The sequence below is a fragment of the Stomoxys calcitrans genome, chromosome 3, assembly GCF_963082655.1.
Source record: "Stomoxys calcitrans chromosome 3, idStoCalc2.1, whole genome shotgun sequence".
Taxonomy (NCBI): Eukaryota; Metazoa; Arthropoda; class Insecta; order Diptera; family Muscidae; genus Stomoxys; species Stomoxys calcitrans.
The window spans coordinates 92,383,613-92,408,956 of NC_081554.1; the positions used below are offsets into that span (position 1 = coordinate 92,383,613).

Here is a 25,344-nt window from a genome sequence, read left to right on the forward strand (position 1 = left end):
CTATACTGTAGTGAAGTGAGGCCAGAGCAAGATCCGAAGTGTACCCATTCCATGCACCGGTTACACCTCACCGACACCGACCGATGATGAAGGCGGTTCTGGCAAACCGAACAGAACCAGGATCCGGGGTTCTTTTCAATCCCGGCACGGACCAGAAGCGTGAGGATAAGGCAATCCGGGATGTGCCTCTCCCATGACGAAAAAAGACGAACACGTACACTGAGGCGGCAACCCTTGCCGATGAGGATTCCATCGGGTCAATCCGGTGCGTACAACCGGCTGCCATGGGATTGAATAATATTTGGTGTTTTGCTGTGGTTTCATTGCCTATGGTGAATCACAGGCCCTACCTCCCGATCAAATTGGGCATTTAACTAAAACTAGAAAATTTATACACCCAAAAACCAAGCAACAAATGCTACACCAGAGCCCAGTTTTGCTTCGTTTCAATTTAAGTCGCATTTGGAAATTTGTTTCGCTATGACTGCTAGATGGGGGGTTCCCTTTCTATTTATTAAAGACGAATTTATGAAGAAAAAAATGTATACAGATACATATTTGCGGCCCTATTGACGAGACAAATCAGAGCTCTAGTGTATATTTTTACTGTAGCTTAAAATTTGTTTTGCTAAAAAACTAAACGTTTATTATCTGTATGATAATTTGTATATTAACAATATAATCATATATAAATTACATTCGAAACTTCAAGAGCCAATGTAGTCGAAATTATTTTGAAGTTTTAATAAAAACATACACTGAGATTACTTGGCTATGTTGAATTCCACAATACTTTGAAGATAACTGGGTGTGTTCTTGGTTTCGTCCAACTGGCACTGTTTCTTTACCCTTGTAAACAAGATGCGAGATTAACAAGCCCGATTAAAGTGGCAAGGGGAAACTGAAAATGCGACGAAACCAACAACGCAACCGAATGAAAAAAGGGTTTTTTTTATTCTGTTACCTAGTTTTGGCTGAGCTGAACAGACAATAGAACAACAGCGCCTGAATAAAGGGGCTCTCTGTTTATGGTATAGTGTATATATAATTTAAAATTTACATAGTATGTTGTTTGTTGTTATCATATTGTATCATGAATAGTACTATTACTTTTTTCTGTCTTTCTCTATTGATTATTTGTTATTAAAGTATTATTATATGTGTATATGGTACTCTTATTGTATAGTGTTAATTTATTTCGTTTGGAATAAAAATTATTGTTTAAAACTTAAATTTGATTATTTCTCTATGTCTGTCTATACGAATAAATATTACGAGTCTCTCTTTATATTTATGTATGGTTGTTAGTATATATGTTTGTATGCATGCATGCAAGTACGCACGTGTTTTTTGTTGCATGTGTTTTTGGCATTTGCCCATTTGAAGGTTTTCACAACAAATAAGTTTTCCATCCACTCCATTTTAGATAACTCACTCCTGTCCATTGGCATGTTGCTGCTGTTGTTGTTGTATTTCATTCGATGACATGGAATTCTGGCTGGTGGCCAGGGTTGTATTGTCAGAGGTGCTGCCATTAAAACACTTGGGCGCATGCAACAAATCTGTGTACTGTAATAAAGCCTCTCTTAAAGAACGTGAAACTTCAGGTGATGTTGTTGTTGTACAATCCACTAAATATGGATAGAGACCAATTAATTGATCCCAGGCGGGCTTATTCACTAAAATTACAAAGTTATTGGGGGAAAAGGCATTAGAATCAGATTTAATTGGACTTTATGAAAGTTAGAAACAAAAATGTTTTTAACTTACCTTTGGATGCGGGTGCCTTTTTCATTGAAATTACCAAGGTGGCAATGGCTTTCAAAACAAATGAAATTTCCGAGAGACGAAATCTAAAAGCATTGTGAAGATAGAAAGAAATATATTAATTTGCATACTCTTTAAGTTGACTTAGACTGGGTATGGCAACAGTCGGTACCCATATGTACCACGAAAAAAGGTTAAATCGAGAGATCAATCTCTTCAGAGATTACCAAAATGAAAATATGACTGTATGTGTGATATATCCTCTTAAATTATTTTAAATTTTCTCAATATGTAAAAAAAACATTTTTTGATTGCATGATTAAAATAAGAAAACTCAAAAACTTATCGTTTAATCAAAATAATCATTATTTTAAAAATAAAAACAAAAAACGATGCGTATATCCCTGCGCTCGTTCATTAGTTGCTGTCTCAACAACAACTGAAACAAAGAGAATAAGAATATGTGTGACTTGCAGTCAACGCTATCGTTGAAGGGCTACGCATCGTTGTTCTGAATGAAAGTTATATCAAGACAAAATCAAAACATTAAAGTATGTTTTTTGTTTCACTTTCCCTTTCATCCCCTGAAACAACTTGTGATGCTCACCTATATGGGTTAGGTGCAATCGGCTTGTTGTAACCTCGCAAAAGAAAAACTAAGTCAAGAATTCTGTGGGATTTACAAAATACCTAATTGTTTTTCTCATTGTGTCCCCACATAAGACCGGGCAATGACAAAGGAAATGCTCCAACGTTTCATCATCTTCCCCACATGTCCTACACATGATATCAATTGTCGCACCGATTTTGCATAAATGAGCTCGTAGTCCTATGTGTCCAAAAGCTATACTTTTTTCCTTTCAGTAAAAACCTTGTCTTCTCACGATTCAGATCTCCCCATACTATTTTCGTCGCCCCACCGATCGTTTCGCTGTTCCACACGACCACGTTCTTAACTCGAACTGCATCGACCCGAAAGGCTTCGTGTTAACCAAGTTTCTTGACGGCAGTCATCTGGCCTTTACTGCCAAATCGTCTGCTCTTTCATTTCCCCTTTCTCCGCCATGATCCGGTAACCAAACAAAACGGATTGTGCCAATCTCAGAGAAGGCGTTAATGTCCTTCTCACGCATTCCGTGATCGCCCGGAACTCCGCCTACAGAAGCATATTATGGTCAAACAGTCTAAAACAGATATCAGTCCCTGGGTTCTCAATGTAGACCCCAAGGCCCACTGTATTCTTTAGCTTTAATCCAACTGTGTTGCATAATCATCCAGATGTCAATACGAGGGTTGCCTTTTATATTTCGGGATTAGAGAACACAAAAACAAATATTAGTCATCGAAAATCGCTTTATTGTTTTTCAAAATATTCCCCATTAAAATATATACACTTTTGCATGCGTCTAAACCAATTGTCGAAGCACTTTTGCCACTCTGATTAAGGTATCTCCAAAACGTGCATTCTGAACGCATCAACCGCCTCTTCAGGTGTCGAAAAACGTTGATCTCTCATTTTATTTTTTACGTACGGGAATAAAAAGAAGCCATTCGTTGACAAGTCAGGACTATATGGCAGATGACTCATCAAATCGATGTTTTGAGTGCTCAAAAATTCAGTTCTTTCGTATTTTGGAGCATTTCTTTCTCGACACGAGCCTTTTTTTGAGCGATTGACAAATTGTGTGGGATCCAACGCGAACATTTTTTTTACGGTCAAATGTTCATGCAGTATTGAATGTAAGATGGTCCCTCTAATGCCTAAGATTGTCTCAATCTCACGGTGGGTCACATGCCGATCTTGCAATATCAGTTGGCGCAGCATCAATAGTTTTTGGAACAACAAATGATTTTGGACAACCTTCACAAAATTCGTCTTGGAGTGAGTTACGACCTCGGTTGAATTCACCATACCATCGATAAACACTGGTCCTTAATGAGCTTCATCGCCAAAAATTTAATTAAGTTCATCGATGTACCGTTGTCGCACGAAAAAGTTCACGATTAAGTTCCATTTTTTGGGCGAGAGTAATCTTTTAAGTTACTGTAAACAACATAAAAAGCGCTCGTATGTCAAAACGTTCTGGGTACGTATAACATCAAAAAAAGGGTTGTCCAATCCCGAAATATAAAAGGCAACCGTATCAGAGTTCCGATAATCTAAGAGTGTGCCTCTGGCAGCAGTGTCTCGCACTCGACCTCAAGTGTCATCTCAGGTATTCGGTCGGTATCCTGTTTTATTCCTTCCAGGTTTCCTTTCGTCGCCTCTATTATACCACGATGGTATGACCTGTTCTATCCTCTACCCACCCTCCCATAGCCGCAGTGATTACCTCACACTTAATCTGAATGTCTATGGTTCGGATATCTAGAATAGTCTCCAGTGCCCTAGTGGACGTGGTCACCATCGCTTCACCTATGCCAAGAAATCATATTCTGTGAACCTGTTGTATAATAACTTTGTTGCACTTTTTCTCCATCGCAGTCCACCAAACTACAAACGAAGTAAATAAAAGTCTAACTACAGAAACCTGTAGACCCAGTGGACTATCAACGGTTATAGGCCCCATATCGACCCAAAGTCCCGTCTACATAAAGCCTTCTCGGTACGCTCCTGAATGCGATACTTCCAATCCAGTTTCCGGTCTAAGACCTTGACAGATATCAAAATCGTTCTATTGAGGAAAAGCGGTACGTCAAATTGGCCTCACTTTCGTCTTCCTCGTGACCAACAGATTTCAGTCTTCTCTGGGTTGACATTGACAGGTCTACTCCAGTCGTATTCATTTTGAGGACCCCATCGGCCCCTCTGCATAGCAGATTTGTATCCTTACCCCTTAGAAGTATTATAACATCGTCATATATGTTTATACCGGTGCCCCCCGTCTTCTTACTGAGACTCTTCGCGCTATACCGCTGATTGTCCACTATTGACGTTATAGCTACACCGTATGGAGCATTTAACTATCACCAACCCGTACACACGCCCGGTAGCTCGCAGCTTAGCTTCTTGTTGGTACTAGCCCCACTGGTTTGAGAGTTGCCGTCGCACCCTATTAGTACCTCTGTTTTGCCTTACTCAACAGCCATTGCAGCTCCAACGTGAATGGCATTGTCGGAGTAAGCTAAAACGTCTTACTGCCTCAGCACTCCGACGTTGACAACTCTGGGGAAAAAATATAATTTTAAGTTTTATGACAAATAACGCAGGTCCTCGGCCGAGTTCCAGTGTGAGCATCGAATAATTGGCAGCTGATATGGTTCAGTCCAGAAACTTTGTTCCAAATGTGCCGATTGAAAATTTCAAAGCTCATAGAAGATGTAAACAAACATTGAATGCCCTTTAGACTGTCCCACGTTCAAAACATCATATCTCTTCTTCAATCCTTCATTGAAAAATTATTTTATATAAGAAACAACTCTTATAAGGAGAAAATGTGTAAAAGAAATAGCTTTCAAGCACCAAAGCTGACATTTTCGCTGGGTGGTGCTATAGCCCAACCAAAAACTAAAATTATAAACATGGACTCCTAAGAAATTGTATCAGACTGTGAAAGGCACATTTGTTTCCTTGTTTGATAGTGCTTTCAAAATCCTTCAATAGAAAGCCTCATGTATGTGGATAGCGCTTTTATGTTGTTGCTAGATATAGGCCTTGCAATATTTTGCAAGTGCAAACAAGGAAACCAATTTAAAAGTCGGACCACAAAAGTGCCTTTCACAGGCCGAACAATTTTTGTAAGAATCATTTTAGAAGAAGAATTTATTCTAGTTGAAATTTTTTGTTCAATTGTTTTAATACCCTTCACCATAAGATGGGTATGCTAATTTCCTCATTCCGTTTGTAACACCTCGAAATATTCGTTTAAGGCCCCATATATATTCTTGATCGTCATGACATTTTAAGTCGATCTAGTCATGTCTGCCGAGGAGTGCTAGAAATTTTGCACAAATAATTCTTATTAGTGTAGGTCGGTTGGAATTATAAATGGGCCAAAACGGTCCATGTTTTGTTATAGCTGCCATACAAACCAGTCTTGGATCTTGACTTCTTGAGCGTCTAGAGGACAAAATTGTTGTTGTTGTAGCTACATTTTCATGTGGAGGTGGCGATCCTCGCCAAGCTCCTGTAGGTGAGCAAGCTCGTTCTGGTCCAATGGACAGCTCGCCGCGGGAACATAGTGGCCATTGGTTATTTATAGGCACCAATAACTCGCCTTGTCATCGAGTATCATAGGCATTCAGTATTTTAGAAAAAGCCGGTACTGGCCGTCCTCTCAATGAGACTCTCCACTCGATACCGCTGATTTTCTGCGACTGCAGTAGCAGCTACTCCGTATATCCTGTGGACGCGATCGGTAGCTCTCAGCTGAGCTTCTCGTAATGACGATCAAAAAACGGAAATGAGAGTTCCAGCCCGTATGATCCTCATATTCATCCCGTTCCGTGGGTTATAAAATGGGTCTTATGTAGTTTCAAGATCATAAATTAAACAACCGATATATGGCGACATTGCAAATTTTGCCCATGAACATTCTACTAAGGAACGGGAACAAACTTCTCACATATCAATGAGTGCAGTCCGATTCAAGTTTAAGCTCAATTAAAAGGGGCCTTCTTTTTATAGCCGAGTCCGAACGGGGTGCCGCAGTGCCATAGTCGACATGGCATAGTACCTCACAAATGTTGCCAGCATTAGGAAGAGAAAACCATCGCTGAAAATATTTTTCTGATGGTTTCGCCAGAATTCGAACCCAGGCGTTCAGCGTCTGCGCTACGCTGGGCTCCGGTATGTAAACCCGATCTTCAAACTCGATTTAATCATATTCGGGGGGATGTATATGAGTTTAATTAGGTAGCTAACCGTACTTAACAGCAGCAAAATCTGGTAAAAAAAATACGCCATTTATGGCTGAATGACCATCAATCGGGAGATCGGCCTATACTATACCTTAAAATTGTCGGATCTAAATCCTACTCGGTACGGACGAACCAAACACAGTTCACTGTGACAAATCTCAGTGAAATCGGTCAACAAATGCGGCTTTTATGGACCGAAGAATTAAAATCTGGGGATTGATACATATGGGGGCTATATTAAGATAATATCCGATCTAGACCATAGTCGGCACGAATGTCGGGGCTTTAAGCGCAACCTATGGTGGCGCTTAATTTCAGCGAAATCGAATAAAAAATGCGACTTTTGAAAGCCTAAGACCTTAAATCGGGAGATCGACCCATACGAAAGCTTTATTAAGATAAGACCGATTTGGACTATATTCGGCACTGACATCGAAGGGCAAGTTCACTATGCTAAATTTTAGTAAAGTCGGATAGAAAAATTAATTTTATGGGCCTAAGATCTTGATATCTTCGAAGTTAACCTGTCTATGGACAAAAACAGTATCTGTGCAAAGTTTCAGTTCAACATTCAATACCCGTCCTTAAGTGGTGGGCAAAAAACATATATTTATGGCGATAGGCCTACTACTTTGGACTTCAGCTTTGAATTTTAGTAAAAGGCGCCACAATTTACTTTTCTGCATCAAATAGTAATAATACAAAAAGAAAATAAGGAGATATACATGTACAGAAGAAAGAAGAAGGAGATATACAAATACCCATTGTTAGGTATATCAATAGGCTCAGAATCAATTCCTGATTCTTTTTGTTGTTGTAGCCGCATTTTCATGCGGAGGTCGGAAAACTTTTTTCTAATGGTAGCTCTCTTTATAAGTAAATATGTTGTGGAATTATGCCAAGGTATTTATTATGACGCTGAACGCCTGGGTTCGAATCTTGGCGAGAACATTAGAAAAAAATGGTAAGCGGTGGTTATCCTCCCCCTGAGTGTGATATGGATTCACTGGAGATGTTTAGCATTAAGAAAAAAAGTGGAGTAAATGTGTAAAAAAAAACTTTTGGTTTTTTGGGACACTAATGTCTATATTAGAATCTACACCCTCTTCAATCTAACCTAACCCAACCCAGTCAATACTTTTTTTTTTGATGTTTCAATCGGCATGTGTTAATTCGTCTTGAATTACAATGGTTATTCGACCTCAGTACTCACCTTGGTAGTGGACACTTCCCACTTTGTCTTTCATCATCATTAAACCTCTTGAGCACCTCTTGGAAACGATGTAGAAGTGCCGTTACCGCTAAACGACCAGCAAAATCTTTCCCCCCACTGCCTGAGCCCACGGCATTCGCAATATTTGCATTTAATGCATTTGCTGCTGCTGATGATGGACTAGCACCGCTGTTGGACAATGAAGATGAGACTGACGAACGATTGTTATTGCAATTGTCGTCCAATAAAGAAAATTGCAATAACGTTTCGAAACATGTTTTGGCGAAAATTTCCCTTAGTTTCCAATCGGACTCATAGCAAATGTTTGAATCTGAAGCGGAATGTATGGAGCCCTTGTTGAGTAGAACAACAATTTGCATTATAAACTGATGAGGCATTTCATGGGCATAAGGCAAAACTTCGTCACGCAGCAGCTCTATGACTTGGCAATCGATGGTTTCATCCAAAACGATTTCTTCAAGGCCACGATCTTCAATGGTGCAGACACTAGCAAATTAAAACGACACATATAATTGAAACATTGCCACACATTTGAAAAGCGAGCACAAAAATTACCTTTGGGGAAACAAAAATTTGTCTAGAGTATCTGCCAAATCATCCCACATGCCAGTGAAATAATTCGATTTCGCTCTGGCCACCTTAAGACCCGTATGCAAAACTGTTATAAAGCTTGAGATCGCCAATTTCCAGGTGCTGGATGCCAAACATTTATATTTCATGGCCAAGGGTGTTCGCAAAGCCTGCAATAAAGATAAACAGTTGGTTATGTTTACACAATACTGGTACTTATTCCAACTTGACCGACCTTTATTATTTCATGCAAAATATGCTCCTGCATAACAGACTCTTCCGTTGCTGTACACTGATAAAGTTTAACACATATGCTGATGGACTTTTCCCCAAATGGTATATAATTCATGCTTAATACTTCCACAGAGCTATTGTTGCCACCATAATGATTCGTTGACTTGGAATACTTGTTGTGTTGGTCGCTAACCTGAAGAGCTGGGGGTGTGCTTGCAAATTTGCTGAACACCAACAACTGACGGAATATAGCGGGTATCATATGGCTCAATGTGGAATCTTCCTTGGTAGCTTCCTAATGCATGTAACGTAATACAAACATTGTCATTGTAATACACATTTGAACACTTCAGGTACTTACTTTCTGTATCAATTCCATACATTCGAGTATACTATCGTGTAATGGTGTTAGTAGCGAATCAGAGACCGAGGACATTATGTATGGAACTGCTTCAGTTTGCACAGGTATGCAAACGGCATTAGTCAAAACTGTACAGAACTTCTCAAAATCAATTGGTTTAAATCTGAAAAGTAGGAAATTTTAGATACGTTGAGATTCAACTAAGAAATCATTTAAATAAACAAAAAAAAATGTCAATGGAAAAATTTGGCTTTGATTATTTTAGGTTAGAGAACACGCTCCTGCCAGTTGCTGCGCTCGGAAACTCTTGGTCCCTTCTGTTCCTCTAAGAGTGAGAGAGAAAGATTAAATAAGAGAGGGTAAACAAGAAGTAGAGAGAGAGCGCATCGAGATGAAAGAGAGAGAAAAGCGAAACGAAACGCCGTTGCACTCGACACAGTGCGCCCAGTGCGTTTTTTATCCCACTACAGCTACAAGTTTTTACTGGATACCCGAATTTCATATTAAGAGCTCTAGCTTTATCCGTTACAAAGCACAGTTGGCCAACGGGGAAAAAATAGAAAAAAAGTTCACAACTTTTTTTGTTGATCTGAGTGGTAAAAATGTTCTAGACATTTGTAGAGGAGGACACAGGCTTTCAGGAAAGTTGTTGTTCGTTATTGGTCTATATCTTTAATACAGGGTGAAATGGAGGATGTCAAAATTTACCACTTTCTACTTCTCCTACCTTCAAGGGTCTCTAACTTTTGATTTGGTGAACCGATATTGAAGGTTGGAAGTGAGATTGGTTTACCATTGCGGATTTATTTCCACCAGTTTATTGTGAGTTGATTATCTCGCGTGATATTCTCGTGAGTTTGTCTTGCGACGCACAGTGGGAGAAAATAAAAAAAAAATAGTAAAAAATATGCCGTGTGAGAGCGGGAAGAGATATACCATTGAAATTTGAGATGATTAGAGCTGAGGTGCTAGCGCCTAGATTATTCGGGCGCCTTTTGGCTGGCCTATCAACTTGGGCACTTTGAGCTCAAAAATCCCTGCAAAAAAAATCTGCTTAAGGTCCACAATATATCGTCTTGTTTCGGGGATATTAGACTTTTAATTTTTTTGTTTTGCAGTTTTCATCGAGACCTTCTTCGTATATTACAATTTACGAAGGCATTTGTGGTTCCATTTTCATTTTTATGCATGATTTGAAACTTACAACGACTATGCCGCAAAAAGTGTCCACATCTAATTATTCAGTTAAATGTTATACAGTTTGAAAATCAAAAAATGTTAAAAAGTGTATTTTTTTCATTTTTTGGTCGAAAAATTTGTTTCATTAGTTAGATTAGTCTGTATTGGAAAAACTTAAATACCTAAACTTTTTCTTTTTTTTGTGAAGAAAACATATTGTGGATGCGTTTTAAGTTAAAGTTGAAGAAGATATGTCAACTTAAACTTTAAAACAGCAATTTTTTATTAAAAAATTGGAAAAACCACTGGAGTTCTCAAATACCAAAGCTCAGATCATATGCAGTAAAAAAAACATAAACCCAAATCAATTCATGTGTTTTTTTTACTCCATACGTCCCCTAAACCCACGCAAAAACATTTTTGCAACTAACAATATTTGGAGCCTTCACAGAAAATTTACTAAAAAATGACGATTTTGAAACCATCTTTGCCCAAAAGGGGTATTTTGGGGGTTTTGTTAAAAAAAATCGGCCAGAATTTATATTTAAATTTTTGTGGACACTAAGAAAAATCATTGAGATGTTTCTTTTCATTCTTTACTTAGAATTTTTTGCAAAAAAATTATGCAATTCAATAAAGAAATTCAAATTTGCTCTTTGGCAACGCGACTGAAGTTGGATTGCAATCTATAATTGACCCAGTAATCTTAGTAGCATCAGCTCATTTGATGAAAAGTTCCTAATATATTTAAATTCGAAGTTCAAAGTTCTCCTCATCCATATCTTTCAAGATCGAAATGGTCAATAAATTTCCATGTCTGATTTAAAACATCTTTTTTATACCCAAGTCTGGTGCAAGGAATTATAACTTAGTTATAGGGAAGCTACAAAGTTTCAAAGTACGCGGTTCGGATAAAAATCGCTTTCTTCGTCAAAGCAGCAATTTTCGTATGAGATATAGTGGAATGTTCATGGGCAATATTTGCATAGGATGGGGGCATTCAATTTCATCGTTCCGTTTTTAACTCCTCGAAAATGTTACTTATGACAAGCTAAGTCAAGTAGTCCGTCCGTCTGTCGGCACGATAGCTTTCGAAGGAGTGAAAATAGCCATTCGAAATTTTACATAACAATTTCTTAGTGATGAAGTTCAGTTGGAATTGCAAATACGCCAATCGGTACGTGTTTACATAAAATAATCTCTCGATTCGAATTTTAAGCCTTTGAGGGGGCTTCCATTATATCCGATGTGAATAAAAATTGATTCACATATTATCTTGTTATATTTTCGACACCCATTGAATGTATATTCCTAATCGCTCCATAACCGATTTTTGCCTCGGAAGACGAAATTATTATCCCATTTAGATGAAATTTGCATGAAGTATTTTATTATTATTAGTTTTATTTACAATTGTGTACCGATTTTTAAGAAATTAAAAACTTTGGTCGACAATTTGGAGATTTGGATGATTTTTTGAAAATTTTGGTAGTACATTTTTTCTGCAGTGGCAACACTGGTCACGGGATTGTGTTGGATATTGTGGTGTGCACGTGAGTCTTGAGTTGTTGTGTCACGCGTGAGTCATGTGATTCGTAAGTAAGTTCCAAATCCAATCATGTGATCGTTTATGACCTTGATTGAATTAAAATTCCTCGTGCGTGAGCGCGAGAATGAGTGAGCGAAATCATGCTCACGACCCAAGAGCCAATAACGACTTACGAAATATTCATGAGACATTCACGAACCGCTCACGACTTACGAGGCGCTCACGAGAAAATCACGACTAAAGTTAAAAAAAATAACGAAATTATACGGTATTTTAACGTACGAATCTATCTACAGATGCATAAGTGGGGTTATGCAGGGCTGATACATTTCATACATTAATATTCGTACATTCACATGCTGTGTGTTGAGACGCATGGAAAAAAAATATTTTTCGCTTCATAGAACAATATTTGTGTAACCGTCAGTCGCGATTTTCTCGTGGATCGTTACTACCTCGTGAGCGGCCCGTGAATCTTAAGTGTCTCGTAAGTCATGTGTGAGTAAAATTTTTGTCTCGTGAGCGTGCATAAACGTGAGTCAACATAAAAAGGTCGTGAGTATAAAATTACTCATCTCTAGTTGGATCTCGTTTACGCATAACTTAGCTCACGCGCACACCTCTACTACTAAAGGCGAGTAACTGGCGCCATTAAATAGCCAATGGCCAATTTTTGGTCGACAAATGTTTTCTGCTATGAGAACACTGATCATGGGTCTCTATATCTCATCGATACGTTTTTTTTCATTGAGGGCAAACACAATTGACTTAAAAAGTCTTGGAGGGAAGTGGCTTACAGTTGGAAGATGTATGTCCTTCAACCTTAACTTAATTGAATGTTGCAGTTCGGGCATCGAGATGTACAAGCAGAGTTGAGGCTCTTTGTAACGCCAAAATAATGTTATAGCAATACATATGTCAAGTACCTTTTCTGTATATGCTGAAAGATTGCAGGAAAGATTTGTATTAAGGCAGTCAAATAAGCCTGACTGGGTATATAGAAATCATCTTGAGCTGATTCTTGAGATTTTGTAGTCATTTTTGTGCTTTCGGTACCAATATTCAGCCATATTTTCCAGGCAATCTAGAAATAAAAACAAGTAAAATCTTCTTTAGATACATACAAACCAAACATGTCTTCACTTTACTCACATTCCATATTTCTTCTTCCTTTAGCTTGGTCTTTTCGCTGCTGGTGGCATTTGTCGCTGTAGTTCCCGCTAAATCGCTTTTGATAAGTGTGGGTTTCGATTCGGAATTGTGATACATAATCTCTTGTAGAGATTTCAAGGCAGCCAATGATACTTCACCATTTTTACTTAAAGCGGCGTTTTGTATGAATTCCAAAATCAGTGACCAAGCACGATCAAAATCGCCCAACATTTGTATAAGATCACGTTTTGTGTTGAAAACCTAAAAAGCATATGGAAATAAAGAGGCCAACTCCTTCGATCAAACATAAAAAGATACCTACCCTGCACACTCCCGACAGCGTTAGCACTTGCGTTTCGGCCCACTGCTTTTGGGCTGTATTGCGAGAGTGATGTATCAAAATATTACCACTGGCATCAACCTTCTCATTGCTTGCAGAACTCGACAAAGCGCGCACGTTATCCAATAAGGGAAATAATACTTGCCAAACTAGTGCTTGCCAAGTAGGAGGATTTAAAAGACTTCCATGAGCGGAGATGGTGGAAAACAATGTTTGGCCAGCTGATTTGCGTACCGCAGGGCGAGAGTCAACACATAGTTCACCTAAAACAAAAACCACAAAAATAATTCGAAACATACGCTTTCAGCTGTTTAGTCCATAAAACCCACCCAACTTGGCGTACAAACACATCCACAGCTTATCAAATTGTGGCATTTTTACAGTACCCGGGAAATCGGGTAATATCGTTGAATCATCCACCTGAGCTGACATCAGCTTGTCTTGATTTTGATTAAAGAAATCTGAAATGTTCCACTACAAGAATGGCCAAAAATCGTTTAAACTTTACATTGTCCTCGGCATATTTCGTCTCTACCCACCATTAGTCCTATAGCTGTCAAGGATATATTTAGTTCCTGGGTTTGAGAACCAAACTTCGAAGCAGTAGAAATGCACAGCGGCAAACAGCGCCAAGGCATAACCGTCAAGAAATCGGTTATAACCAATTGTAAACATTGAAACGCTGTGCGTATCAATGGTTCACCATGATGTTCATTTACGGCCCCAATGATCTCTATTATTGCTGGCCAACCGAACGATAGAATTTCGCCTGCTCCATTTAGAATTTGCAAAACACAATCCAGTTGGCGTTGACGCACATCGGCATGCGGCACTGTGGAGAGCTCAGATAAGGGATTCAAAAGCATAGTTTGCAGATTCTAAATTGGGAAGGGATGACACATAGATATAATCAATTTTTTCAGAAGAGATGGGAGGTGCTCTATCTACCATATTTTCTTTAAGTGGCTGACTGTGTTTATATTGAAGTGCTGATTTCACCAAATAAGTAATGGCTTCAACACCCCATTCTCGCATACGAATATGACGATGTTGACATACTTCCAATAAATGATTCGTTAATGGGCGCCAAAGTACTTCTATGCGTGGCATATTGACCAGGCCAGTCTCCAAAAGCTTGGCCACAGCAAACAAGGAAGGTTCCTAAAACAAAAACTCGTGATGTAGTCAGTTGATTGCTAACATCTCCTCTTCTATTGGTTACCCTATTGGCATATGCCAACTCCATGGCTTCGTGGGATAATTTGCAGAGCGCATCTATCAGATGATGAAGAGCAACATCATCCAAATACTGACTGGATTCAAAAAGTTGGCTCAACATTTGCGACAACACTGGCAAGTCAGCCATTACAGCAGTCTGTATTCCCACATTGGCTTCTACGGCTGGTTTGGGAAAAGCCTGCAAACTGCCACCAGTTGAGGGCTTCAAACCCAATATCCAAACCAAATGCTGTAGAGTTTGTAGCACAATGTGCCAGGATGTACCCAAAATACTGCCATTGCTGTGGGCCAAGAAAAGAATGGCTCGCATACATTGTAGATTTTTGGTTGTCAACATAACGGGTGCCTGCATCACACTGTGCGGCAATGAGGCACTGGGCAATGGCGTACCCACGGCAACAATCTGTTGGCGAAAGTCTCCAGACTCATTGCATGAGCTCATAAACTGATTATTTAGATCCTGGCTGTTGGAGCGCGTGTGGCATCTGAGATCAACATCCATATGGGGATTATTGGCAAAAATAGACATGGCATAGTGGGGCGGGAAAGAGGCACGGCAAATTGCCATAATAAAAGCATCACGAGGATTCAACAGATCCATTATGCCGCAGAGAGCAGCATAATTTTGCATAGCTTTGAGAATGTTATCGGTGGTTGCCTCATCAATCGAAGCATCCACTAGAGGTACAAAAGCTGATAGCAAGCCAGACCAGCTGGAATTGATTAGCTGCAAACACAACGGTTTGTGTTCCTCCTCGGTGATGACAACGGTATTGTAAGAGGGATGCTGCAACGAAAATAGCATAGTACTATACTGCATGTTCATTCCATGATTGAAAATCTTACCAATTCGGGTGTTCTTTGGATAACACCGCCAATGGAACGTGTGATGTCCAGTAGTACAGCATAGGCCACCGAAATACCATAGCTATCCGGTATATGAGGGGCTTCCAATTTATCCAACATTTCTAAACTGCAATTAAGCAAATTTACATATTTTAACATAATCGACCCGAACTCGACTGGACTTACTAAATAGCCTTGGAAATACCGGGTGGAAAAGTGGCTACCAACGGCATATAGGCACCTCGAAAAACAAAACCACATTGATTATTCGAATTGTGCGCCGACAGGGTATTAAGTTGGGCCGCTCCATTTTGTTGACCATTCAGTACTGAAAGTTTGCAATGCAATTAAAATTCCTACAAGTGTAACTGGTTTATGGGTATACTTACATGCAGCCGAATTGATTAAGGAATACCTAACATAAGTACCCAATGCAGTGATCATATCTTGTACAATATTCGTGGCATGATTTTTACAATCGTACGACTTGCAAAAGAATGCAATTAGCGACGGTTTGGTAGCCAACTTATGTATAACCTCCAAAGCTAGAGCCCTTTGCCAATGTGGCTTGTCGGGATCTAAAAATTTGATTATAAGCGAAAGAAAGATTTCACATTCCGTCACTAATATAGTGTGATATTTTTGTATGAGTATGGCGACCAGACGCAATAATCGCATGCTGATGGGAAAATATGGTTTATCACTGGCTGTTGTAGTATTTCCGTTGGCATTTTGGGTGGGCAATGAACGATGCTTGACATTAGGCGAGAAGAGTTTAATAACCAATGCACAAACACGTTCCTTGAGGAGCAAGCGAAAATCACGATTCTCATGGAAAACGGCACTGAAATTGGTTAAAACTGCTTCCAAGAGTTCAAGCCCAAAAGTGCGTGTCATCTCATTCATGCCGACAAGCCAAAAAGGTGGATCGGCATTCACCAAATGCACAAGATCCTGAAAGAGAATAAAGGTTTGTCATAAATCAGGATGAATATAAAAACTTTTACTTAAATTTATATAGAATGAGAAAAGGAAACCTAAGGCCTATTCAAATATATGAAATTTTACGAATTAAGTTTTTTTCGGAATAGCAGCACTGGTTGATAATTGAGTCTAAACATCATCAGCGACGAGAAAAGTATTCAGTATACTCTGCCATTTCATCATGGAGAACCTCGCAAACGAGCAGCAACCGAAAATTTGGTTCAGCTATAGAGCTCGCTGCTGGCCAAATAAATACGTAAACAAGCAAAGCTGCTACATTTGGGATGTAGAACAGCAATATGCCGTAAAAGAGTTATCGATACATTCCGAAAAACGACAGTTTGGTGTGGTTATGGACTGGTGGCATCAACGGTTCATTTTTTCAAAAACGACCGTGTAAGAAATGTTACGGCCATGGAGCGAAACTAAACCTTGCTATTGGACCAAATGAAACAAAGTCGCAGGCAAGACCTTTATTTCTCAACACAATCTTCTCTTAGCTCGATGCTATTTTTCAGCGATTTTCTTCAGCTTCAACCATAAAACTGTTCAGGGATTTATTTATTATCATTATTTGGGATTAGTTATGATCCCTTTGTACGTTAAAATTGTAATGATTATATGGCTGTATGGTTTCGATAACATGCTTGAATATATAAATCCAAAAAAAATCTTTTTCCGGCGATCCATTTTATAAGTTTAGAAACAAAAAATAGTCCGAGGGAGCTATATCTGACGAATTAGGTGAGTGCTAAGGCAATTCAAAGTGTGATTCATTGATCATCGGCATCGCAATGGTGGATGACTAATTTTTTCCATATTTACAAATTTGCTTGGAACTTTAACTTTTTACGAACGTTTTTATTTGCCCCGTAATGGAATGTTCCTGGACTAATTTGCATTTGTTTTCAGGTATATTCTTCATTCCCATTGGCCAAATTGTGACTTAATATATTTCACCTATAGATTCCAATTGGAACTCTATACTCTAGACAATGCATTTGGAATTCCAGTAGGAACTCTAAACTATTGCCCTATATATGATTGGAAATCAAAATAATACACAACAAACAAAGAATGGAGCAAACGAAATGCATGGAGTGAACGAAAGCATGGCAATATAATGTGGTGACACACTACACAACCTCCTTCATATGACGAAACGGCGAAGCATTTTTAGTTATTAATTGATTCAATTAACATTTTAATTTAAACTGTTTCAAACACAACAATTACAAGCGTGCTAAGTGCGGCCGACCGAATCGTGGGAACCCACCACCATGGATTCTGCCAAAAATTTATACAAAATAAATTTAGTTGTATGGCACATATTGTATGGCAGCAAAAATTAAAGCCTCTAGGAACCGAACAAGGATGATTGAGAGACCGGTTTACATGGGATCTATATCAGGTTATAGACTGATTTTGGCCGTACTTGGCACAGTTGTTGGAAACCGTAACAGAACACCACATGCAAATTTTAAGCCAAATCGGACTGTGGCTTCCAGGGGCTCAAGAAGTCAAATCGGGAGATCGGTTTATATGTGAGCTATATCAACCTATAGACCGATTCGGACCCTACTTAGAACATTTGTAGGAAGACATAAAAAAGCTATATGCCAAATTTCAGCCAAATCGGACAAAAATTCAGTTTTATTGATATTATTGATATTCATTGCGGCCTTTAGGGGCTCAAGAAGTCAAATCGGGCGATCGGTTTATATGGGAGCTATATCAGTTAATAGACCGATTTGGACCGCACTTGGCACAGTTATCGGACAAAAATTGCGGCTTCCAGAGCTCAAGAAGTCAAATCGGGAGATCGGTTAATATGGGAGCTATATCAGGTTATAGCCCGATTCGGACCGTTGTTGCAAGTCATAACAGTACACCACAGGCAAAGTTTCAGCCAAATCGGAAACAAATTGCGGTTTCCAGGGGCTCTGGAAGTCAAATCGTGAGATCGGTTTATAAGGGAGCTGCATCTAAATCTGAACCGCTATGACCCATTTGCAGTCCCCAACGACCTACATCGATATTAAGTACCTGTGCAAAATGTCAAGCGGCTAGTTTAACGCGTTCGACCTCTATCATGATTTCGACGAACGGATGGACAAGGTAAGATGGACTCAGAACGACGAGACGATTTAGAATATTTACACTTTATGGGGTCTTAGACGAATATTTCTATGACGCTGAACGCCTGGGTTCGAGTCCTGGCGAGACCATCAGAAAAATTTTCAGCGGTGGTTTTTCCCTCCTCATTCTGGCAACATTTGTGTGAGCTTAAACTTGAATCGGACTGCACTCATTGATGTGTGAGAAGTTTGTCCTTGTTCCTTAGTGGAATGTTTTTGCAAAATTTGCAAAATTTGGAAAATTTGCAATTGAAAAAATGTTCGATTAAAAAAATTGCATATTCCATTAAAAAAAATCATTGAATTTTGAAATTTTCAGAAAATTTTGGAAATTTCTTTTAATTTCTATATTTCTTGGAACATGAACTTGAGGTGCGTTGTTTAGGCAAAGTTCCGTGGGCACCCGTAAAAAAAAACTCCCCCGCGGGGGTTTTTCAAATAGTTTCGGGTATCGGGTAGTGGTTGTTAGTGTTGTCGTAGCAGTGTGTTGTGCACAGAGACCACAGCTCTTGGTCGATGAAGGACTCCATCGGTTTAATCCGACACGTAGAACCGGCTACCATGGTATTGCTATTGCCTTTGAAATTTCCTTTCCTTTATATTGTAGGGGACAAAATAGATTGAATTTTCTTAAGCACCAAATTTTTATTTTTTTTAGATTTGATTAGAAAAATGATTGCATAAATTAATTTTTTAATTGAAAATTGCAAAAATTTTAATCACGATTGTAATTGAAAAAAGTTCAATTAAAACATTATTTGAATCAATTAAATTTTTAATTAAAAATGGCAAAAATTTCAATCAAAACTATAATGGAAAAAAATCATATTCGATTAAAATGTCATTGAATCATGTAATTTTGTAATTGAAAACAATTTTATTTTCAATTAAATTTTTTAACTTAAAATTTTTGTGCGATTTTTTTCGTTTATTTAATAGATTTTGTTCCGTTCGCAAAAAAATACAAATCGGGTGCAATCACGAAATTAATTTATCCAACTACTTTTTTAATTGAAACTGTTCTAATCACTAAAATCTTAATATCAATCACAGTTTATGAAAAATGTATTTGAAAAATTGCCAATTAAAAAACTTACATATTCAATTAAAAAATGATAGAAGATTTTTGAAATTTTCAATTAATTTTTTAATTAATTCAATCAAAAAATTAATGAAATTTTTGAAAATTTCATTTAATGTTTTAATTGATCCAATTAAAAAAATGGTTGACATTTTCGAATTTTCAATTAATTTTTTTAATGGATCATGGAAAAATCAATTAAAAACATTGAAAATATGCAAATGTTATATAATTTTTTTTTTCGAAAAGCGCATTGTAAAGAGCGCTCCCAGGATTTCGATGCAACTTGGTTCATAAATGTTACGCTCCTGGAACAATAATTTTTTACTCGTTGAACTCACTTTTCGAACACGAATACGAAAATTGTGATTCTCCAACATTCACAAAACAAATAATGAAAGAAAATTTAAACACGCACATGGACTAAAATTGGGACTCTCCGTATAAACAAGGAAAACAGCCAAACGACTGTTTGTAGGAACAAGCTTTTTTGGCGACGTAAATCGAAACGACGTTGACCGAGACGACGTAAATCGAGGTATTACTGCATATGGAACCATCAGAGAATGCGCTATGCAACGAAATATGTGATGCGAATTTCAGCGAAACCAAAAAGTGAAGTCGCTTCTTTGTAGTATTTTATATTGTAAGGTTATATAAAGGAATATTGCGATCATTAGAAAATACCAAATATTTAGTTTTATTGATATTCATCAGGTTTCTACATAAAGCAGTCCAATCCCATACTCGACCAATGTCATCATTTTATTTATTAAGGCATACCTCAATGGGTTCGGCCTTGCTAGATGCAAAAAGCTGCAAACATCGCTAGCAACTGCAGTCTCGGACAATCGATATGAAGCGCAGAGTCTCCGTGAGAGGCCGGGCAGCACCGGCTCTTGTATAAATACTGAGTGCCTATGATGATCGATATGACAAGGCGAGTTAGTGGCGCCTTTGAATAACCAATGGCCAACATGTTCCTGCGACGATTGGACCGGAACGAGCTTACTCATAGGAGCTTGACGAAGATCGTTACCTCTACATGTAGACATGTGGCTACAACAACGACGCCAACAAAACAACAGTTATTTCAATTATTTTTCTATATAAGACTATATTAAATCAATGATCTGTCAGTCTATGGGATGAAACCCCTAAAAGATCCAGAGCGTGAAGTTCAGCGCTACAAGAGGGAACCTCTAGATCAAGCGGCATATCAAGCAGGTCTAGACAACATTCATGCAAACACGGTAGCAGATGTGGCAAACGGCTACCGGGTGAATGTAGTCCTTGGAGAACAACCGCCTCCCATTGCACCTGAAGAAATTGACCTCCCCCGGCAAACCAGAGTAGTTCTGGCTCAATTTGTTCCGGCAAATGTAGCCGCCTCAACTCCTACAGGGCAAGGATTGATGCCGACGTGAAAGATATATGTCCCGATTGTAACCAGGGACCGCACGATACACGTCACCTGTCTAACTGCCCGGGCAGACCCAGATCCCTGTGGACACACCCCATCTTAGTCGCAGAGTTTCTGGGTCTTGACACTCAACAGAATTAAGTAGACGAAAGATAGAACACAATAAACTGATACAGCAACAACAACAACAGAACAAGAACAAAATAATTGAATAAATAACTGAAACCAATCATTCCGACACTACTGTATACAAAAAAAGTTCATCAATATGTTTTACCTATCAGTAAGCCGACAAAATCTTTCTTTCATATTCGTTATATAACTATCGCTGATATTTGGTTCGTTAATAAATAAAAAAAATCCAAAACTCACGCTGTGTAATCACTATGGATGTTCAAACAAATCACCGAGAAGAATGGTAGAAGAAAATGCAAAGCTTACCTGAAACAAAAAGAACGCATCCGAAGCAAATGTTGACATTTCACTGGGTCCGCTTGATAAAGTGGTACCACCACCACTAATGCTGGTATCGGTTGCATCGATCTCAACTACATTACCCGATGAGTCCTTCTGTTGGAGATTGGAAAGAGAATCTTTTTCAAGGTATACACGTTCAAACACCAATGATACCAATTGCCGTATAGTGGCGCCAGCAGTATTGACAATTGTTGAATTTTTTGTATAGTGCAGGCGAAAGCATAAGACCAAGGACTTGGCCAGAGTATCGCCATGCACCACGGTATTGGTGGTCAGCAGTAAGGTGATTGTTTGCAAGACTTTGACTTCTTCAATGTTATGTTCCATTAACATCCACAAAGCATCGGTTATGTAGCGAGCCCCCTTTTGATCGACCACTTGCTGTGTGATAAGACGCTGCATCATACCCAAGCAAAACTGGGGCAAGTAAAAATTCCAAAAAAAAACCGCCGATTAGATAAGAAATTGATAAAATTTATATTGCAGTTGTAGAGAGAAGAAGACGACTACATAAATAAAAGACATTTTTATTAGAAAATGTGTCACAATCAATGACTCACTTTGATGATTTTCAAGTCTTTCGTTTCGCATCCTTGCACCAGAGGGTATAGAATCTGATTGACTGTATAGTAGACCGATTGTTGTTGATTGCTGCCGGCGGTTGAAAGCTTGGAAATGGCCTCTTCACATGACTACAAAGAAAAGAATGAAGACGACCATGCATAAAAATCATTAGTGTACTCGTATGTAAATCGTCAAGCCAAGAAATTGAGAAATCATAAATGTGTGGGTATGTATGTAAGTGTGTACTATATGCTTATAAGTGTCTCTAATCGATTTTTGTTTATATGTTTTCATGATGACATACTCAGGCAATAGCAATAAGCTGTGTTATTTTGAGAGAAGGAACTCAAAAAAAAGGACGACGACATGTGCTATAAATAAATTATTAGTAAATTTCAACTCTGCTGTGATTGGATATGCTTAGGCAGGCATATGATATGGTATAAACCAAAAGTATCAATACTCTTAAGAGATGTTTAGATTCGGTTAGGTTGAAAACAGGGTGCAGATGTATACACCTAAGCCAGTAATCGACTTGTTGTGCGCTCTATAAGAGATGTTTAAGTGTCCAAATAAAAAATAGCTCTAAAAGTATGCGTTTGAATCCAAAAGGTCCAAGAACCGCGGCATATTTGACACTCAATTGAGTTTGGAAATGCTTTTGACAGGCATTATTTGGCTTAAGGACAAATAAAGAAACAACAATGACTTGTTCATAAAAGTTTATGGAAACATAGTATCAAATATTCAATTGTATGCATAATATTATCCAATTACAGAATACAGCATCGTGAACAAAATGAACATTCCAATAAGAGGGTGTATGGACGTAAGAATCGCGAAACTGATTGCAAAAAGTGTTCGCGATTTTTCATTAGCTAATTTTTTCAGATGGCTCCTGAACTTGATAAGTTTAATTGGTTGATATAGTTAGGAAGCGAGGAACATTCAACGCCATAGAATGATAAATGATATCTTTGAGGCATAACCGTGGGATTTATTACCGTAAACTAAACCGTATCGTAGACGCCATTCTGTTGTGTAAAAAGCTTTGGATTTTAAAGACTGTATCGTGATTACAACAGACAGACTGGCAAACACAAAGATTTAGCTTAAGGCCACTATTATGTAGTAGTCTTATGACAAGTCACTTTTTGTATTCACATGTAAAAATGTTTGCCAAAATTGTCAATTTACATACGATTTATCATTTTTGCTGTCACACCTGTATGTTATTTTCGTATGACATAACTTAAAAATGTGAGCAAATCTGATTTTTTTATGCGTAAAAATTGTTAAAGTTGTAAGAAAGGCGATTATATCATAAATTTGTGAAAACAATTTAAGTCGGGGTTACTTTCATTCGACTGACAACAAATGTAGCAAACGGAATATTGAACCGATTTAAGTGTTTCCTTATCGAGTGGAGGGTCTCAGCAAGAATTCCGGCGGCTCCGGCTCCGTCTCTTGCCTACATACTGATTGCCTATGATGCTTGATATGACAAGGCCTTTAAATAATTGGCGCCTTTAAATAACAAATGACCATGACGTTCTCGCGACGATCGGTCTCATGGACCGCAATTAGCTTGCTCACCTGGAAGCTTGACGAGGATCGCTACTCCAAAATCGGAAATGTGGCTACAATAGCAGCAACAATGCCGCTTTTAAAATTATATACCAAATAAACCAATTTTTTTCCAAATAGAAACGAAATTGGGTCTTCAACGGTCTTAAGAAGTCAAGTCTACCGTATTTGGCGTAGGTGTTGACGGGATTTAGTATACTAAATATAAGACTTCTAAGGATTCAAGATGGAGGTGGTCCACATGAGAACTGAGGAGACAGCCTGTCGCAGTGCGAGGAGCGTCATTCTGACAGATCTGAGTATAATTCCACTGTGTGTCACAGAGTTGACGAGACCGCACTGGCGCTGCATAACTTACCACAAACTGTCCATTTGCTTTGTACGTAGTCAATAAGGCTTCTTTGTCAGCACTCCAAGTGCTGATTTCTTGCAGAACTATGATTGATGCCAGGAGGTTGGATGTATGTATGTCCCCATTGTAAACTAGCTACTTGTTTAACTACATAGCCAATCCTACCAGGTCCCCAGGACAGACCCCTCAACATGCACCCCAAATTAGTCGCGGAGTTCCTTGATTTGGATATTGGCATAACCCACTACAATTATGGATGAAACTCAGCACACTGATGCAACAACAACAACGATAAAGTCTAAACAAATTAAGGAACTCGCTTAAAATTTTGCACAGATGCTTCATCAATGTAAGTAGATGGGGATTAAATGAAACAAATGGGTAAATGTCTAGATATTATATGCTCCCTTATAAACTGATCTCCAGTTGGCCTCTACTTCTTGAGTTTGTAGAGGCCATAAGTGTGTCCTGCGATGGTTTGACCCATTCCCATCTTCTATCCATTCCACCATCTCTCGACCAAATAACCAGCCACTTCCCAATAACACGTTTTAATATTTTTGTGCTCCCAATTACTAGAGTTGAATATTTAAAATCGTTCACTTAGCCAAAATTTCGATATGGATCTTTAAAGTTTTTTTTTTGAGTGGACATGTCTTATCCCATTTACCTGCTTAAAATTGAACATAATTGAACAACTTTGTATTCAATCATTCATGATTTCATAGGTTTTGGATAGGGTTTATTGTGACACTTTCGGTAACTAAACTTCTGCGGGGGGCTTTGTTCTACTTGAATTATTAATTCTACACCAACCACCCGCAACCATCTAATTCCATCTCCATAACTTCCACCTCTTTATGGCTTAATATGTTACAACTTGTCCAAAGAAGCGAAAAAACAAACAATGAAATATGACACGAAAAACAGAACACGTACATACATCCCTCGGGTGTTTTATTTTAGCCTCCCCACCCAACCAACAACCATTGATGCCAAAATGGGGATACTTAATATGTATTACCTCTTTAATTTGGGGATATTTCTTTTTGGTTTCCAAAGATAATGTTTTAAAGTCGGACCGCAAGGCTTCCACGAATTTTTGCACCGATTCAGCATTTCCGGTGGAGGCATTACCCGAGCCCGGACCCGTACGCACAAAAGACATTCTTTTTTTGCTTTTCCTCTTAATTCGGGTTCCCCAAAGACTTGAATCACTTTTTCTTTTCACCTCCAATGTCTATAGCAATTTTATGTTCCTTATGTTAGTTATTTTGCCTTATCGCGACGGCATTACATTCGCATCTGGATTTTTTTATCTTATTGTCTATTTGGATGTACGAAAAACAGCAAAACACCTGGGAATTTAAGATTTTCCTTATTTTCAATTCCAATTCTTATTTACGT

The 25,344-nt window shown here is 38.4% G+C and overlaps 1 protein-coding gene across 1 annotated transcript; it reads right to left on the reverse strand.

The window, feature by feature from the left end:
* Positions 1–469: 469 nt before the first annotated feature.
* On the reverse strand, positions 470–25,344 carry LOC106095332 (protein MON2 homolog). Its single transcript, XM_059364739.1, has 19 exons — positions 24,962–25,344; positions 21,995–22,126; positions 21,399–21,851; positions 15,721–16,285; positions 15,518–15,659; positions 15,332–15,458; positions 14,469–15,272; positions 14,195–14,407; positions 13,786–14,124; positions 13,576–13,720; positions 13,229–13,509; positions 12,907–13,167; positions 12,681–12,838; positions 9,027–9,189; positions 8,667–8,960; positions 8,417–8,601; positions 7,841–8,347; positions 1,771–1,853; positions 470–1,679 (listed from the first exon to the last, which is right to left on the reverse strand). The coding sequence occupies exons 1-19, from the start codon at positions 25,103–25,105 to the stop codon at positions 1,432–1,434; spliced, it is 5,244 nt and encodes a 1,747-aa protein (XP_059220722.1). The 5' UTR covers positions 25,106–25,344; the 3' UTR covers positions 470–1,431.

Bases quoted from the DNA above. Each gene is read 5' to 3' on its own strand.
- LOC106095332 (XM_059364739.1), bottom strand. From the start codon at position 25,105: ATGTCTTTTGTGCGTACGGGTCCGGGCTCGGGTAATGCCTCCACCGGA. The intron at 9,190-12,680 runs GTACTTGACATA...CCTACTTTTCAG, and splicing joins TTTCAGCATATACAGAAAAG to ATTTAAACCAATTGATTTTG. The intron at 1,854-7,840 runs GTGAGTACTGAG...CAATGCTTTTAG, and splicing joins GGGAAGTGTCCACTACCAAG to ATTTCGTCTCTCGGAAATTT.